At 45.7% G+C, this 17,522-nt stretch overlaps 1 protein-coding gene across 3 annotated transcripts in view; it reads left to right on the top strand.

Moving 5' to 3' along the window:
- LOC147111656 (centrosomal protein of 57 kDa-like) overlaps window positions 1–17,522 on the top strand; it is a 65,153-nt gene that overhangs the window by 28,896 nt on the left and 18,735 nt on the right. For all 3 annotated transcript variants that reach the window (XM_085998749.1, XM_085998747.1, XM_085998748.1), the window contains exons 4-7: window positions 4,045–4,166; window positions 12,678–12,794; window positions 13,994–14,071; window positions 14,741–14,842. In XM_085998749.1, the coding sequence (XP_085854875.1) occupies window positions 4,045–4,166; window positions 12,678–12,794; window positions 13,994–14,071; window positions 14,741–14,842 (419 nt within the window). The remainder of the gene's footprint in view (window positions 1–4,044; window positions 4,167–12,677; window positions 12,795–13,993; window positions 14,072–14,740; window positions 14,843–17,522) is intronic.

Here is a 17,522-nt window from a genome sequence, read left to right as displayed (position 1 = left end):
TTGGCCTTTTTGAATTTCTCAGCATGCCTTTCGGGTTAAAAAATGCAGCGCAGGCTTTCCAGCGGCTCATGGACTCTTTTACGGGATTTGCCTTTCCTTTTTGTATATCTGGACGATATACTCGTCGCTAGCAAGAACCCCAAGGAACACTTGTTACATCTACGCCAGCTCTTCACTCGGTTAAGCCAGCATGGCCTCATTGTCAACCCGGCCAAATGCCAATTCGGTCTCACCAGCATCGATTTCCTGGGGCACAGGATAACATCGGATGGCGCCGTTCCACTAGCCACCAAGGTCGAGGCTGTTACAGCTTTTCCACATCCCCTCGCTGTTAAGTCCTTGCAGGAATTCCTGGGGATGGTTAATTTTTACCATCGTTTTGTCCCCAAGGCAGCGCAGTTGATGCAACTGCTGTATGAAGCACTGAAAGGGAAATCTGGCAAAGACCTCATCAACTGGACTCCCCAGATGGACCAGGCCTTCCTAGATACCAAAGCAGCACTGGCAGATGCAACCATGCTGGCACACCCTATTCCAGGTGCAACCATCGCTCTCACGACGGCTGCTTCGGACTACGCCATTGGAGCGGTGCAGGAGCAGTGGGTAGACGGGACTTGGCAGCCGCTGGCCTTTTTCAGCTGCCAACTACGCAAGAACGAACGCGAGTACAGCACGTTCGATAGGGAGTTGCTCGCCCTGTTTTTGGCTATTTGACACTTTCGCTTTCTGCTAGAAGGACGCCCGTTCACCGCGTTTGTGGACCACAAACCACTCACGTTTGCCATGGCCAAAACGTCTGAACCTTGGTCAGCGCGGCAACAGCGCCACCTCACCTTCATTTCGGAATTCACCACCGATCTACGACACGTCTCGGGCAAGGACAATCTCGTGGCCGATTGCCTCTCCCGCGCTCCTGCCCTGGCAGTTAACCTGGGCGTCGATTTCGCTGGCTTAGCGGAAGAGCAGTTGGCTGACCCCGAAGTTCAAGCGTACTGGACCACGCCTTCCAGTTGGCAAGTCGCTGATGTTCAGTTCCACTCAGCAGGAACCACCCTTTTGTGCGACACGTCCATGGGAGTGCCTCGTCCCATAGTGCCGGTCGAGTGGCGCAAGAAAGTCTTTCGGGCGATACACGGGTTGTCGCACCCAGGGATGCGAGCTTCGCAACGTCTCATGTCCCGCAAGTTCGTGTGGAAGGGCATGCACTTAGATGTCCGAGATTGGACAAACAATTGTATTGATTGTCAAAAAGCGAAAGTCAACCGGCATGTTAAAGCCCCTTTGGCTGAGTTTCCAGTGCCAGAGCGACGGTTTGACCACGTGCACGTGGATCTAGTGGGTCCTCTCCCCGGTTCACGGGGTTTCACGCATCTCCTCACAATAGTGGACCGCATCACCAGGTGGCCAGAGACAATTCCGTTGGTCGCTACCACTACAGCTGATATTGCCAGGGCATTCCTGTCGTCGTGGGTGGCTCGCTTCGGCGTCCCATCCGACATATCATCGGACCGAGGTCCACAATTCACTTCCGAATTATGGAACGCCGTTGCACACAGCTTAGGTACCAAGCTACACCGTACCACCGCCTACCATCCGCAGGCGAATGGCCTGTGCAAAAGGTTCCATCGGTCGCTTAAGGCATCCCTTCGTGCCAGCCTGCGCGGATCCAACTGGGTAGACAGATTGCCTTGGGTGATGCTAGGGCTAAGGACGGCTCCCAAGGAAGACCTTCAGTCTTCATCAGCTGAGTTAGTTTACGGGCAAACCTTGAGGGTCCCTGGTGACTTCCTGCCTCCGCATACAGAACCGTGGTCTGCAACTCAGCAGCTCATCCAGCATTGCGAGGCGGCCAAGAACTTCCTGCCCATTCTGACCTCGCATCATGGCTTACAGAGGCCTCGCGTTCCTGCGGACCTCATATCCGCCGATTATGTCTTCATCAGGCACGACGCGCGCAGAGACCCACTTAAACCACCATACGCCGGCCCATTTCGTGTCATATCTGCCGGTGAGAAATATTTCACCGTCTCCATCGACCGTCTGAAGGCCGCTCACCTCGATCGCACTGAAACAATAGTGCCTGCCCAGCCACCACGCCGATTCATCATTACAACAGCCAGCCGTTGAACCGCCTACAGATGCCTCACCGTCGTTTTCGCAGTCGGACACTGCGTTCGCCGCACCTGACGCCGCAACAACCACAGCCAGGCTCCATGCTTTCTCCCGACGTTCCACTTCCGCCGCCTGAGGGTCGTCGACGCTCGGAGAGAACCATCAAGCCCCCTGTTCGTTTGACACTGTCCATTAACGGGGATTCTGGGGGGGTGCCTGTGGAGGAGCCACAAGAGACTCTGTGTACTTTAGTGTAATCCCCTTAATTGTATTATAGTGCAGCCGGGGACTGCACCTTTAAACTGATTGTTAACTTTACAGTGTGTGTTTGCCTTTATCCTGCATGATGATGTCATGACGCCGATCACGTGACCGCCAGTGGCGCGAAGAACGTGGGGACGTCATGACGTCAGCTTAGAGAACTTTCCAGCAGTCTTCGACTACCTGGCATCTTGAACAAACGTGTTTTGATTTCCTCCTTGTAACATCCAGCAAACTTCGTTGTTATTAAATTCCAGTCTTTTAATCCATCGAGTTGAGCTGAATTATTTAGTTAGGAACCTCCGTTCCTACAACCTCATCTTTCGATTAGGCACTTTACAGCCCTCTGGACTCAACACAGAGTTCAACAATTTCAGATCATAACCTCGGCCTCTATCATATTTATATTTTTTTTATCCACACTTTTTGTTTGTGCTTTTTTTTTCCCCCTCCCACATGGCAGCTGTCTTTCATTCTGCCAGCATAATTTACACTTCATCTAGAGCCATCCTTTTGTTTCTTAACCTGTCCCATTACCATCTCCTTTTGCCTTGAATATCTCTTAATGCCTCTTTACTTCGCCTGCCTTCCATCCTATCACAGACATTCCCCTTTGTTCTTTCATCCCCTCCCCCATTTCCCAGCCCCTAAACTTGCTTTTAAATCTGCTCCATTTCTTGCTTTTTTCCAGTTCTGACAAGGTCTTCGACCTGAAACGTTAACTCTGTTTCTCTCTCCACAGATGCTGCCTGGCCTGCTGAGTTTTTACAGCATTTGTAGTTACTCCAAATTTAACTACAGGAAACTTTTTTTTATCTGGCACGGACGGGACCGACGTGGTGGCAGTTCATCAAAAATTCCGGATAACCAAAAGCTATAGTAAAAGATACGGAGCTGAGAGCTCCGTATAAAGCAACAAACCCTGTTGCTTGCTTCAGAACAATGGCCACAAGTTGCAAGCATCTCTGTAGCTTAGCAACAGCTGCAACCACACCCTTGCACAGCAACAAATGGAGGAAGGCAAGTAATAAAAGTTACCTGAACCTACTCCTGAATTTTGCCGGTTAACCGAGATTTCCGGTTATTTAGGTGCCGGTAAATCGAGAGTTTCCTGTGTATATATGCATATAAATCTCACATGCCAGTTACCTTGGCAAAAGCATCTTGCAGTAGGATAGATTCAACAGCAAGGGCAGTAGTACATATTACAGAACCGCTTCCAGTGGAATCTGAAATCTTGCAAATGGTGCAAAGATGGTAGCTCAATTAGGAAACCATCCATTCCATGGTAATCAATCTTTTGAAAGCTTCAATGTATTTTTCAATTGAGGGGGAATGTATAGAGCACTGACTTCACATAATCCTAAATGTTATTGGGAGGCATCTGTCCACTCGCTGTAATTTGTCTCCCTTTTTATTTAAGTTGCATTTTGTGCTTTAGAACTGCTGGTTAGAAACAGCCTGGAAGCAGACTTCTTGTGCAGAATTTCCCCTTTTGTCAATAATATGAAATTGTTTTAGTACTGTGAATAGGAAATTGTGTCTACAGTGTTCAATTGTGATATTCAGAAGTGGGTTTGTAATGATGAACTACCCACTAAAGAAGTTACTTTTTGTATGTAAGCAAAATATTACTGTAACTATTACAATTTTGTTTTGGTTATTCTCCAGCATTGGCAACACAATTGTCAGCAGCAGAGTCTCGCTGTAACATTCTGGAAAAACAGCTAGAATACATGAGAAAAATGGTGCAGAATGCTGAAATGGAGAGGGGGACAGTGTTGCAGAAACAGGTAATGGTCAGGTTGTCGAACGGATCTAATGCGAGGAAAGTAAACCCAAAATCTGAAATAAAAACAGAAAATGCTGGAAACACTCAGCAAGTCAGGCAGCATCTGTGGAGAGGGAAATTAAGTTAAAGGCCGCAATTTTCCCTACCTCAGCGGGTCCGTGGTGGGCAACGTCAGTGGCGGGTCATGGCCTTGCTGTTGGCTCTATCCCGGCCTCTGACATGACTTTCCCTTGATGGAGCTTGTTAAGCCCGCCCAGCGAGTTTCCCGGCCAGTTGAAGGAAGCTGATCTGATGTCATTTGATGACGCATCATCAGCCGGTTTCCTTAAAGGGACCATGTGTAAATTTATTTTAACATTTGTGCTGTCGGTATTCTACAGCATTGAGGTGCTGCAAACACTGACGGGCACTGCACAGAAGTGCATGGCTGCACCCAGGCTCTCCCATGACTCCCTCCATATGCCTGGTTGCACGTTGCACAGGAGGGCATAAGCAGGTATGTCGTCAGAGGACCAGGCCACAGAGGTGCAAATCTTTCAATGATCTGAGTAGATCACGAAATGTTACTGCAAAGCCACACTCAACCTCATCCTGCTGTGCCACTCATCACATCCCCATCACTCTGCCTTTCCTACCCTACTTCTGCACATCCTTACTTGCACCTCCACCATCCCTATCTACATTATCACTTCCCCATCTCACTAGCCACCCCTCACACTCACCCTCATCCTAGTCCAATCATACAAACTAACAACACACAAGGGTAATCACTTTAGCCAATGTGTGTTTTAGCCAATGTTCATGTGAAGTTTCTGTTAATGGGCTGTCAAACATTGAAATCTTTATTTTCAACACTGTGTTCTTGGACAGATTTGTGTGCACCTTTGGAAGTGGCTTAGTGAGTTGCAGTGAATGGTGAGACATAACTGTACCTCCCACAATGCTGATGTGTGGAAGGAATGGCTTGGGCATTGTAGGGATGCTTTATGTTGTTGCTGTGGGGTGGTGCCAACCTGGCGCATCATGTGGCAGCCAGGGTGTGCAGCATCAAGTGAAGTAAATCTGGCCATGGTGAGGCCATCCCTGTTGTCCTGGGCAGCAATGTGTTCGGGTGCTGATGCCCTCTGTTCTGTGCAGCATCAGGTGATTGCAGAGAAGGTTGGTGTGGTTGTTGGTGCTGCTGGTGTTGAGGCTGATCATGGTCAGAATCTGAGGACCAAGGTGAGAGAGTATAAAGTGCGCCCATGCTGATGGAATAGATGGCAGGTGAAGTAGAGATGACAGAAGCGATGTCAATGGTGGTAGAGGTAATGAGGTCATACTGGATGGAGACTTATGTAAAGACTTGCAGCATTCTGAATCTGTAGTGGAAATGCAGTTTAGAGAAGTTAGTGGTTAAGGGAACATTTCTCAATCAGCTGGGAGCTTTGACTTGACATTTGAAGCTGTCAACTCAGCTGATTCAATGGCTAGTGACCTCCCGCTTCAGCTTCACAGATGAGGTCTAGGCACAGTGGGAAACCAGTGGGCTACCTGTCAAATTCAAAAAGCTGGGGGGAAAATGCATTAAGTGGCTGTAAACAAGCCACTAATGATTTGAATTGGATCCCCTGTCGGGTCTGCTCGGCACTGGCAGACCCAATATCGGGAAATGCAGATGTGTGTGTTTTGACAGCAGGTTCCTGACCTGCTGTCGATCATTTTAAATTTCATAGCTGACCTGCCACCCATCCCGTCCGCTGAGCGCCGGCAAAATCGCGGCCAACGTTTCAGGTCAATGACCTTTCGTCATAAATCTTAAAGCTGTCCCTCATATCACATAGCATGTGATTTTTAGGAACTGGTTGTTGCTTTTATACTGGAATGAAAAATTCTCACCCCTGAATTTGAAGGCGTTCCTACTGAACACTTCACTTTCTTGTAACCATAGTAACTGGCTGCAGTATCAAACCTCAGTTTGACTATGTGAGCAGCTGCTGATCTTGCTTTCTTTTTAAACCTGGTATTGCATGAGATAAAAGGTGGCTGCCAGTATTGCTGACTGACAGTAGTTTTGAAAAACACACTTAAAGTGAAATAGATTGTGCTAATTTTAAAATCTGTAATGCAGTGAATGGTATTTAGTTTCAAAAACATTGAAACCATTTCACTACAAAGTTGTATATCCAATTTCTGCTTAAATTCCACATAATGGAATAGAATTCAAGATTACTGTAGCTAAGATTTTTTGAACAATATTTTTGTTAACAAATTTTGATATACCACTAAAATTAATTCACAGCAAGAACATATTTATAGTTTACTAGATTTGAAACCGTTTTCACAGTCTTTAAATTTTGTATGGGTACACTTTTTGTCTACCACTTTCAAAAGTTGTAATGTTTCTTTTGGTTTATAAATAATTCTGTGGTCTTTAGAAAGGACAGGGAAATTGGTTAAGGAGGAGGAGCAGCAATATTGACATGGGACACTGCGCTTGAACAGGGGAGGTGTTCAAAAAGATATTTGGTAGAATACAAAACCTGTGCATACCCCTAAAGGGCAAGAGGTCTGCATGTGTAATGAAACAACCTTGGTCAACAAGGGAAGTGAGAGATAGTATAAAACTGAGAGGCTTTATACAAAAGCAAAGAACAGTAGAGATCCCATGGACTGGAGAGCTAAAGAACGGCAAAGGAATACAAAAAAATGTTAAAAGCTGCAAAAAGGAATACGAGAAAAAGCTTGCGAGGGATATCAAGCACAACACTAAAGGTTTTTACAAATATATTGAGAAAAAGGGTGGCTTAGATTAATGTGGGCCACTTAATGACAGACGCAGGTGGTGTTGTAATTGGACATCAGGAAATGGCAGACTTACTTAATAGCTACTTTTGTCTTGGTCTTCACATTAGAGGATGAGGATAAAGTACCAGAGATAAAAAGAAAACTCAAAATATATCAAGGGGAGAAACTAACTAGATTCAATATAAGTATAAAATAAGTATAAGTAAAATAAATATAGATCAGCAAAATGCTGCAGATGTTGGAAATCCGAAATAACAACAGAAAATGCTGGAAAAACTCAGCAGGTCAGGCAACATCTGTGGAGAGAAATTTGAGTTGACGTTTCGGGTCGAACCCTTCTTCAAAACTGGAAAGAAAAGAAAATAGATCGAAGGCAGGGCTGCGATCGGACAAAAGAAGTGAAAGAAACAAAAGTAGTAAAAGAGCTAGACGAGATGGTAATAGGCTGAGATTAGGTGTGAAGTGTACTGGCAGGGCAAGAGATAGCTGCCAGGTGTGAGAGAGAAACAAAAGGAAAGTGGGGGGGGGGAAAGGAGTGGAAAAATTACAAGGAAAAAATGTGTAATAGGGGCCGAGGTTATGATCTGAAATTGTTGAACTCGATATTGAGTCCGGAAGGCTGCAGAGTGCCTAATCGGAAGATGAGGTGCTGTTCCTCGAGTTTACGTTGAGCTTCCGTGGAACAATACAAGAGGCCAAGCACGGTGAGGTCCGAGTGGGAATGGAGCGGTGAATTAAAATGACAGGCGACCGGAAGCTCGGGGTCACCCTTACGGACTGAACAGAGGTGTTCCGCAAAGCGGTCACCCAATCTGCGTTTGGTCTCCCCAATGTAGAGGAGACCACATCGTGAGCAGCAAATACAGTATACTAGATTGCGAGAAGTACAAGTAAATCGCTGTTTCACCTGGAAGGGGTGATTGGGGCCCTGGACAGTGGGAAGGGGGGAGGTATAGGGGCAGGTGTTACATCTCCTCCACTTGCACGGGAAGGTGCAAGGGGAAGGGCTGTTTGGGGTGATAGAGGAGTGGACTAGGGTGTCTCAGAGGGAGCGGTCCCTACGGAATGCTGAAAGGGGAGGGGAAGATACATTTGGTGGTGGGATCACTTTGGAGGTAGCGGAAATGCCGGAGGATGATCCGTTGAATGTGGAGACTGGTGGGGTGAAAGGTGAGGACAAGGGGAACCCTATTGTGGTTCCGGGAGGGAGGGGCAGGGGTGAGGGCAGAAGTGCGGGAGATAGAACTGACACAGTCGAGGGCAGTGTCAACCACGGTAGAGGGGAATCCTCGGTTACCGTAAAAGGAAGACATGTCTGAAGCACTGGTGTGGAAGGTGGCATCGTCGGAGCAGATACGGCGGAGACTGAGAAACTGGGAGAATGGAATGGAGTCCTTACAGGAAGCGGGGTGGGAGGAAGTGTAGTCCAGGTAGCTGTGGGAGTCAGTGGGCTTGTAGTGAATATTGGTCGATAACCTATCCCCAGAGATGGAGACGGAGAAGTCGAGGAAGGGAAGAGTCGGAGATGGACCATGTGAAGGTGAGGGAAGGGTGGAAATTGGAGGCAAAGTGAATGAAATTGTCAAGTTCGGGCCGAGAGCAGGAAACGGCACCGATACAGTCATCAATGTATCGGGGAAAAAGAGGTGAGTGAGGGGACCCGATCAGGCCCAAGATCCACAAACCGGACTGCCCTGGTAGACCCATCGTTTCAGCCTGTTCTTGCCCCACGGAACTTATCTCTTCCTATCTTGACTCTATCTTTTCTCCCCTTGTCCAGACTCTTCCCACCTACATCCGCGACTCTTCGGACGCCCTCCGCCACTTTAACAGTTTCCAGTTTCCTGGCCCCAACCGCTTCCTTTTCACCATGGACGTACAATCACTCTACACCTCCATCCCCCACCCGGATGGCCTGAGGGCGCTCCGCTTCTTCCTTGAACAGAGGCCCAACCAGTCCCTGTCCACCACCACCCTCCTCCACCTGGCTGAACTTGTTCTCACATTGAACAACTTCTCCTTTAACTCCACTCATTTCCTCCAAATCAAAGGTGTTGCCATGGGTACCCGCATGGGTCCTAGCTATGCCTGCCTTTTTGTGGGCTATGTGGAACAATCTTTGTTCCAGTCCTACTCGGGTCCCCTCCCTCACCTCTTTTTCCGATACATTGATGACTGTATCGGTGCCGTTTCCTGCTCTCGCCCTGAACTTGACAATTTCATTCACTTTGCCTCCAATTTCCACCCTTCCCTCACCTTCAAATGGTCCATCTCTGACTCTTCCCTTCCCTTCCTCGACTTCTCCGTCTCCATCTCTGGGGATAGGTTATCGACCAATATTCACTACAAGCCCACTGACTCCCACAGCTATTCCATTCTCCCAGTTTCTCCGTCTCCGCCGTATCTGCTCCGACGATGCCACCTTCCACACCAGTGCCACCCCTGCCCCTCCCTCCTGGAACCACGATAGGGTTCCCCTTGTCATCACCTTTCACCCCACCAGCCTCCACATTCAATGGATCATCCTCCGGCATTTCCGCTACCTCCAAAGTGACCCCACCACCAAACGTATCTTCCCCTCCCCTCCCCTTTCAGCATTCCGTAGGGACCGCTCCCTCCGAGACACCCTAGTCCACTCCTCTATCACCCCAAACAGCCCTTCCCCTTCCCCTTGCACCTTCCCGTGCAAGTGGAGGAGATGTAACACCTGCCCCTATACCTCCCCCCTTCCCACTGTCCAGGGCCCCAATCACCCCTTCCAGGTGAAACAGCGATTTACTTGTACTTCTCGCAATCTAGTATACTGTATTTGCTGCTCACGATGCGGTCTCCTCTACATTGGGGAGACCAAACGCAGATTGGGTGACCGCTTTGCGGAACACCTCCGTTCAGTCCGTAAGGGTGACCCCGAGCTTCCGGTCGCCTGTCATTTTAATTCACCGCTCCATTCCCACTCGGACCTCACCGTGCTTGGCCTCTTGTATTGTTCCACGGAAGCTCAACGTAAACTCGAGGAACAGCACCTCATCTTCCGATTAGGCACTCTGCAGCCTTCCGGACTCAATATCGAGTTCAACAATTTCAGATCATAACCTCGGCCCCTATTACACATTTTTTCTTGTAATTTTTCCACTCCTTCCCCCCCCCCCCCCCCCGCTTTCCTTTTGTTTCTCTCACACACCTGGCAGCTATCTCTTGCCCTGCCAGTACACTTTACACCTAATCTCAGCCTATTACCATCTCGTCTAGCTCTTTTACTACTTTTGTTTCTTTCACTTCTTTTGTCCGATCGCAGCCCTGCCTTCGATCTATTTTCTTTTCTTTCCAGTTTTGAAGAAGGGTTCGACCCGAAACGTCAACTCAAATTTCTCTCCACGGATGTTGCCTGACCTGCTGAGTTTTTCCAGCATTTTCTGTTGTTGTTTTAAATATAGATCAGTATTTTCTAACTGGCAAGAAGCTAGGAACTGCGGATGAGAAGAGAGATTTAGGGGTCCAAGTACAGAAATCGCCTAAAAACTAGTGGACAGGTATAAAAATGAATTAAATAGGCTAATTGCATGTTGGCCTTTACTTCAAGGGAGCTGGAATACAATGGGGTGGAAGTTATGTTAAATCTGTACAGAGCTCTGGTAAGACCCCATCTGGAATACTGCATTCAGTTCTGGGCACTGCAAGTCCTGAAGTATATATTGGCCTTGGAGGGAGTGAAGCCCAGATTCACCAGAATGATACCGGGACTAAAAGGTTTAAAATATGAGGACAGGTTGCATAGACTAGGCTTGTATTCCCTTGAGTATATATGGCATCTATCCGACAATGTGGAAAACTGCCCAGGTATGTCCTGTCCACAAAAAGCAGGACAAATCCAACCCGGCCAATTACCGCCTCATCATTCTACTCTCAATCATCAGCAAAGTGATGGAAGGTGTCATCGATAGTGCTATCAAGCGGCATCTGCTCACTGATGCCCAGTTTGGGTTCCACCAAGACCACTCGGCTCCCAACCTCATTACAGCCTTGGTCCAAACATGGACAAAGGAGCTGAATTCCAGAGGTGAGGTGAGAGTGACTGCCCTTGACAACAAGGCAGCATTTGACCGAGTCTGGCATCAAGGAGCCCTAGTAACACTGAAGTCACTGGGAATCGGGGAAACGCTCCACTGGCTGGCGTCATACCTAGCACAAAGGAAGATGGTTGTGGTTGAAGGTCAATCATCACAGCCCCAGGACATCGCTGCAGGAGTTCCTCAGGGCAGTGTCCTAGGCCCAACCATCTTCAGCTGCTTCATCAATGACCTTCCCTCCAACATAAGGTCAGAAATGGGGATGTTCGCTGATGACTGCAGTGTTCAGCACCATTCACAACTCCAGATAATGAAGCAGTCCATGCCCACATGCAACAAGACCTGGACGATGTTCAGGCTTCAGCTGATAAGTGGCAGGTAACATTCGCGCCACATAAGTGCCAGGCAATGACTCTCCAACAAGCGAGAGTCTAACCACCGCCCCTTGACATTCAGCGGCATTACCATTGCCGAATCCCCCACCATCAACATACTGGGGGGTCACCATTAACCAGAAACTTAACTGGACTAGCCACATAAATACTGTGGCAACAAGAGCAGGTCAGAGGCTAGTTATTCTGCGGCAAGTGTCTCACCTCCTGACTCCCCAAAGCCTTTCCACCATCTACAAGGCACAAGTCAGGAGCATGATGGAATACTCTCCACTTGCCTGGATGAGTGCAGCTCCAACAACACTCGAAAAGCTCGACACCATCCAGGACAAAGCAGCCCGCTTGATTGGCACCCCATCCACCACCTTAAACATTCACTCCCTCCACCACTGGCGTACCGTGGCTGCAGTGTGTACCATCTGCAAGATTCACTGCAGCAACTCGCCAAGGCTTCTTCAGCAGCACCTCCCAAACCCGCGACCTCTTCCACCTAGAAGGACAAGGGCAGCGGGCGCATGGGAACACCACCACCTCCAAGTCACACACCATCATGACTTAGAAGTATATCGTCGATCCTTCACTGTCGCTGGGTCAAAATCCTGGAACTCCCTACCTAACAGCACTGTGGGAGTACCATCACCACACGGACTGCAGTGGTTCAAGAAGGTGGACCACCACCACCTTCTCGAGGGCAACTAGGGATGGGCAATAAATGCTGACATTGCCAGCGACGCCCCGATCCCATAAACAAATAAAAAAAAAAAAATTAAGAGGTGAACTAATTAAGGTGATTTAATTGAAGTGTTTATGATTAAAGGAGTTGATAGGGTAGATAGAGATGAACTATTTCCTCTGGTGGGGTCCAGAACAAGGGGGCACAACCTTGAAATTAGAGCCAGGCTGTTGAGGGGTGATGTCAGAAAGCACCTCTTCACACACAGGGTAGTGGAAATCTAGAACACTCTTTTCCCCCCCAAAAAGCTGTTGCAGTGAGGTCAATTGAAAATTTAAAAACTGAAATTGATAGATTTTTGTTAGGTAAGGGTTACAGAACCAAGGTGGGTTGATGGAGTTAAGATACTGATCAGCCATCCTTTAATTAAATGGTGGAACAGGCTCGAAGGGCTGAATGACCTACTCCTGTTCCTATGTTCTTATTGGATTTTAAGGAGATAATGTACAAAATTGCATTTCTGAAGTGGCAACTTGTTTTGTAAATACTGTAACATGAGTTTGATAATTTCGATTGTATTTTTGGTATATCAGGCATCTTTGGAAAAGAAAAGTTCTGTGGACCAATCAGATCTACAATCAAAGCTGGAAAAACTTGACCTAATCGAACGGGAATATCTCCGGCTCACAGCAACACAGACTACAGCAGAGGTATGTGATTTCTGTACAACCTTTATTATTTCCTGCTTACTTATTTCCAATGATAGGAAATTGTAACATTTCATATTGAAAATTCCATTTGAGTTTCTATGATTTATATCATACATGGCAGTGGCCATTACTTGCTTGTCATTTTGTTGCCATGAGATATGATTAATGGGATACAATTTATCACATATTCTGCATTACTCGGGTGTTTAATAATTTGAAGTACACCTAATATACCTGCTGCCCCCAATCCGGCCTATGGTCCCTGTGATGTGATGTATGTGATGCTTCCTATCCCTTGAATCGGTGTTTAAAAAAACAAAATGGGATCGGCAGCATGAGAATGGCCTGGATTTTGTGGTCAGCAAAGTAGCAGCGCTCGCCATTCATCACACTGACAGCTGCCCACAAATTCTTTGCGGGTTTTTGAGGGGCAACTTGCTGTCATCGGCCATCTGATCCAGAGCAGCAGCACCCTCTACAGGGCATCTGTGGCATGAGAGCTGGGAAAGTAACAGCGAGGCTCTTCAACCAATCAGATTGAAGAATCCTCAGAGACACGCAGAGTCTAACCAGCAAGTATAAATTAGAATATTTAATTCAATGTAAAATCATGTATAGAAAGCAAAATAGAGAGGGAAAGACAGGTGGGATTGAGAACGAGGAGACGAAGAAGAAGTAAAAAAAAAAAAATTTAAATCTCTAATACTAATTAAATTCTGAAGGAATAAGAGTCCACAGTTGTAAAATTAAATTTTCAGTGCCAGAGAGGTGGTTTGGCAGTAATTATAAATTATCACTGCATTAAAAATTCACTTGCACCCGAATGCACCAGCCTTTCCTTTTTCTGGAATGTTTAGTGGGCAAGTACAGCAACTTCGCGCCCTTGCGTGGATTTCAGTGCCGAGTCTTATCGACAAGGTAATGTTATAGCGCAGCCTGTGGAGGAACTTCCGGATTTCCCTGTTTAACTGCATACTCCGAAAGTTGCTGTCCTATTTACTCCATAATAACCGTGAGCACTGACAGCCTCACCTTTTGATCTCAATGCAAAATCCAGGCCAATGGGTGACACTCTGAATCATTGGTTTCCTTGTTGTTGAGACATGGCTGTAATAAATGTGTACGTAGTTCTGTAGATCACATAGGCCTTCCTATGCATATGATAATCTGACAGCCAGTTTGCCTTTTTTTCCACCTAGAAGAAAATTTGTGAATTGGAACAGAAGTTACGAGAGGAAGAACATCAACGAAAACTAGTACAAGATAAAGCTGCACAGGTTTGCACAAGCATCGTAACACTGCTCCTAAAGTAGTTGAGGGTTTAAAATTGGTGGATTTAGATCATTCTTGATAGATTTGTTTAAAAAATTGTGCTTGATCCAATGCACTGCTTGTGTGATAATCGTTTCAAATTGCTGCCAATATTACCAATAACAGTGACTGATCTGTAAACACCAGCACTCCTAATGTTATATAGCTCAAAATGTTCTTTCAGATGCAACCCAAATTTAAAGGGGCAACATTTATAATTGTTCTGCTTGGTGTTTTACGCCTCCACCATTAAACTTTACTGAAATCCTAATGGCAACAGTATTGTATAGTGTCAGCAGTTAGTACATGACCATGTATACAGAATGAGTAAGGAAGAAACAAACACCAAAGCAGATGTAAAGTCATAGGGAGATGAGAGAGTCTAATTGCAGGAACTACAAATTTAGAGGCCAAGTTAAAATTCAAATGGGTTAGAGAATGCTATGTAGGAGAGCTTCTGAGGTGGTTGCCTACCAGCTACTTGATACCAATTTGATTACCATTTTTAAAAAAAAGTAAATATTCCAAAGAATGTATTTACTAATTTTTGAGTTATGAATATATTGTTAAAAATCAAATTGGAATCCTTTGTGCAGTCTTTTATTTTCATATTTATAGACTTGTTTTTTATATAGTTGCAGACAGGCCTGGAAAGAAATAGAATTTTGTTACAAGCAGTATCGCCAACGCCACCAAAGACGAAGAGAGTAAAGAACAAGAGGAAGCAGCCAGTCAAGGTAGATTTAACTGTTGCTATAGTAAATTAGAAATGTCTGGTTCTACAAGGATTTTAAAGTGTTAATTGGCATAGTGCTTCAGAACACCATCTGTTGTCTAGAGTTGGTAGATGTGACTGATTCTTGACAGTGTGTTGAGGAAGTCATGAGGCAATGCTCGTCTTGATCTGACATCTTTAATAACCCAGAAAATGTACAAGAAATAGAAGTTGCAACACTCTTACGGGGACAGTGACTGCAGAATGAAGAATAAAATGATCTGGGAGTCAGAAACACCCTAATTTTTAAAAGGGCTAAATTTGTTGAAATGAGGGACCAAACAAATTGAGGAATGTTGTTCAGCATATCAGTAGAAGATAAGTAGAATACCTTTAAAAGTATAATGCCAAGCAAGCAGGATAAACATATTCCTAAAACCAACAAGCTCCGACTAAGCAAATGTGACCCTAAATGGATTAACAAATAAATTTAGAAGTTGGATAGAGTGCACAGACCCTGCAGGGAGAAAGGAGAAGGGGCTCACTGGGATTGAATTTAAGAAAATGCCAAAACATGCTAAAAGGGTGACTAGCGAGACAGAGATACCTGAAAAAGGGCATAGCAGCAGAGGCTAAACATAACGGGCCAGAATTTGCAGTCGGTATGACGGCATACTCTGAGTACACCGTCATACAGGCTTTGAAATGCGGTAAATCTCGAACTTGCGATCTGTCAAGTTCCGACTTGACAGATGATCCACATCGAGTGTGAAATCCTGATTGCTGGCACAGAGTTGGGCTAATTGCCCACCAACTACCCAGCAATTACGCCTGAAAATTTTATAGCTGAAAAGTTCAGAGGAAGGTTGCTACATTGAGGGTTTTATTGTGTTTTGCATCTAGGTGAAGCATAAACTTTAAAAAAAAAAAAAAAAAAGTCCGTACAGAAAAAGGGAAAAAAACAAAACCTCATTACTAGAGCCTTCCGGGATTTAATGTGCATAAACATCCGTTATAAATAATGAGACCTTCTGTTTGCTGATTGGAGCACTGGTCCACGTGATTCCAGTTACGTTTCTGCACACGGTGCGTCCCGGGATCTGTGGGCCACTTCGCTGCCCTCCATTACGCAGTGTCTGCCAGCAAGTTCCCGAAGGTTCTGTTCGGATGCCGGCAGCGTAATCCGTAGTTACTTCGCCGACCGCAAAAGCCAGGCTGAGTTTTTTTTTAAATGTTTTCACTTTCACAATGGTAACAGGAAAGTGAGAGAAGAGATAAAGAAAGACTTTCAGGACGTCCCAAAGCACTTTACAGCTTTGAAGTACTTTTTTTTTTAATGTAACCACTGTTGTAATGTAGGAAACGTGACAGCCAATTTGCACGTAGCAAGGTCCCACAAACAGCAATGTGATAATGACCAGATAATCTGTTTTTGTGATGTTGATTGAGGGATAAATATTGGCCCGGACACCAGGGTTAACTCCCCTGCTCCTCTTTGAAATAGTGCCATGGGAGCTTTTACATCCACCTCCGAGTGCAGACAGGGTCTCAGTTTAACATCTCATGCAAAAGGGCTTGAATCTGAAGTGGTTAAGTGGAATAAATATTAGAAATTGTAGAAACATGCTTTAAAAGACGTGATCGGAGTAGCGAGGAAAGACCTGAAAAGAAACATAGTAGCTGAAGCGAAGCATCACAGTAAAATTAAAATCAGTATGACAACAGCGAGAGAGCAGTTCGAGAAGAGGTGAAAGCCATAAAAGATGCAACTTGGCTTAATAGTAAATATTCTGAATGAATACTTCCTCCAAAGTATTCACAAGGGAAGGCATGAGCAAATGCCCTCTCCAAACGAAGATATCCCAAGTATAATCAATAACTTTACCATAAGAGATATAGAAGTCTTAGATGGGCTAAATGGGCTCAAATCCGCCCCCCCCCCAGGGATTGATGGTATTTATCCCAGAATGCTGAGCTGGGAAAGCTTAGGGAGGAAATTTGTGATGCACTGACTTACTGAGGAAGTCATTGGATACTGCAAATGTTCCAATAGATTGCAAACAGGCTAATGTGGTGCCCATGTTTAAAAAAAGATGCCAAAATAGACGCAGGCAGCTATAGACCCATGGTTCTGACTTCTATTCCATGTAAAATAATGGAATCCATCATGAGGAATAAACTTGAGGATCATCGGTACAATATTGACCTCGTTAACAGCAGTCAGCATGTATTCAGAAGGGGAAGCTCTTGCCTGACTAACCACCTCGTCGACTTGGGAAATGACAACCCAAGTCGACTGTGCAAAGTCCTATGATCTGGGGTATGTTCACTTCCAAAAGGCTATTGACAAAGTTCTATTAAACTCAAAACTGTGGGGTTACAGGGTATCATTGGGAATGAGTAACAAACTGGTTGAAGGGTAGGAAACAGCAAGCACTTGTTAGAGGAGTTATGTCAGAGTGTAATGTGCTACACATAAGTAAAAATAGAAGACACACTTGCTTCATGACTGGTGTTAAATAGCTGTAGATGAAAGAGATCCTGGAATCTTGGTAGACTCAACACTAAATATGTCTGATCAATGCAGAGCAACAATCAACAAAGCTGATGGGATGTTGAACTCCTTGGCAAAGCAGTAGCATACAAGTCGCAAGAGGTAATGATCAAACTGTAAAATGTTCTGGTCGGATGGCACCTTGAAT

Source organism: Somniosus microcephalus, chromosome 10 (assembly GCF_052327205.1).
Source record: "Somniosus microcephalus isolate GS21.2 chromosome 10, FLI_Smic_1.0, whole genome shotgun sequence".
In the NCBI taxonomy this organism is placed as follows: domain Eukaryota; kingdom Metazoa; phylum Chordata; class Chondrichthyes; order Squaliformes; family Somniosidae; genus Somniosus; species Somniosus microcephalus.
The sequence above is the reverse complement of the archived record's forward strand: the minus strand, read 5'-3'. Positions and strand labels throughout refer to the sequence as shown.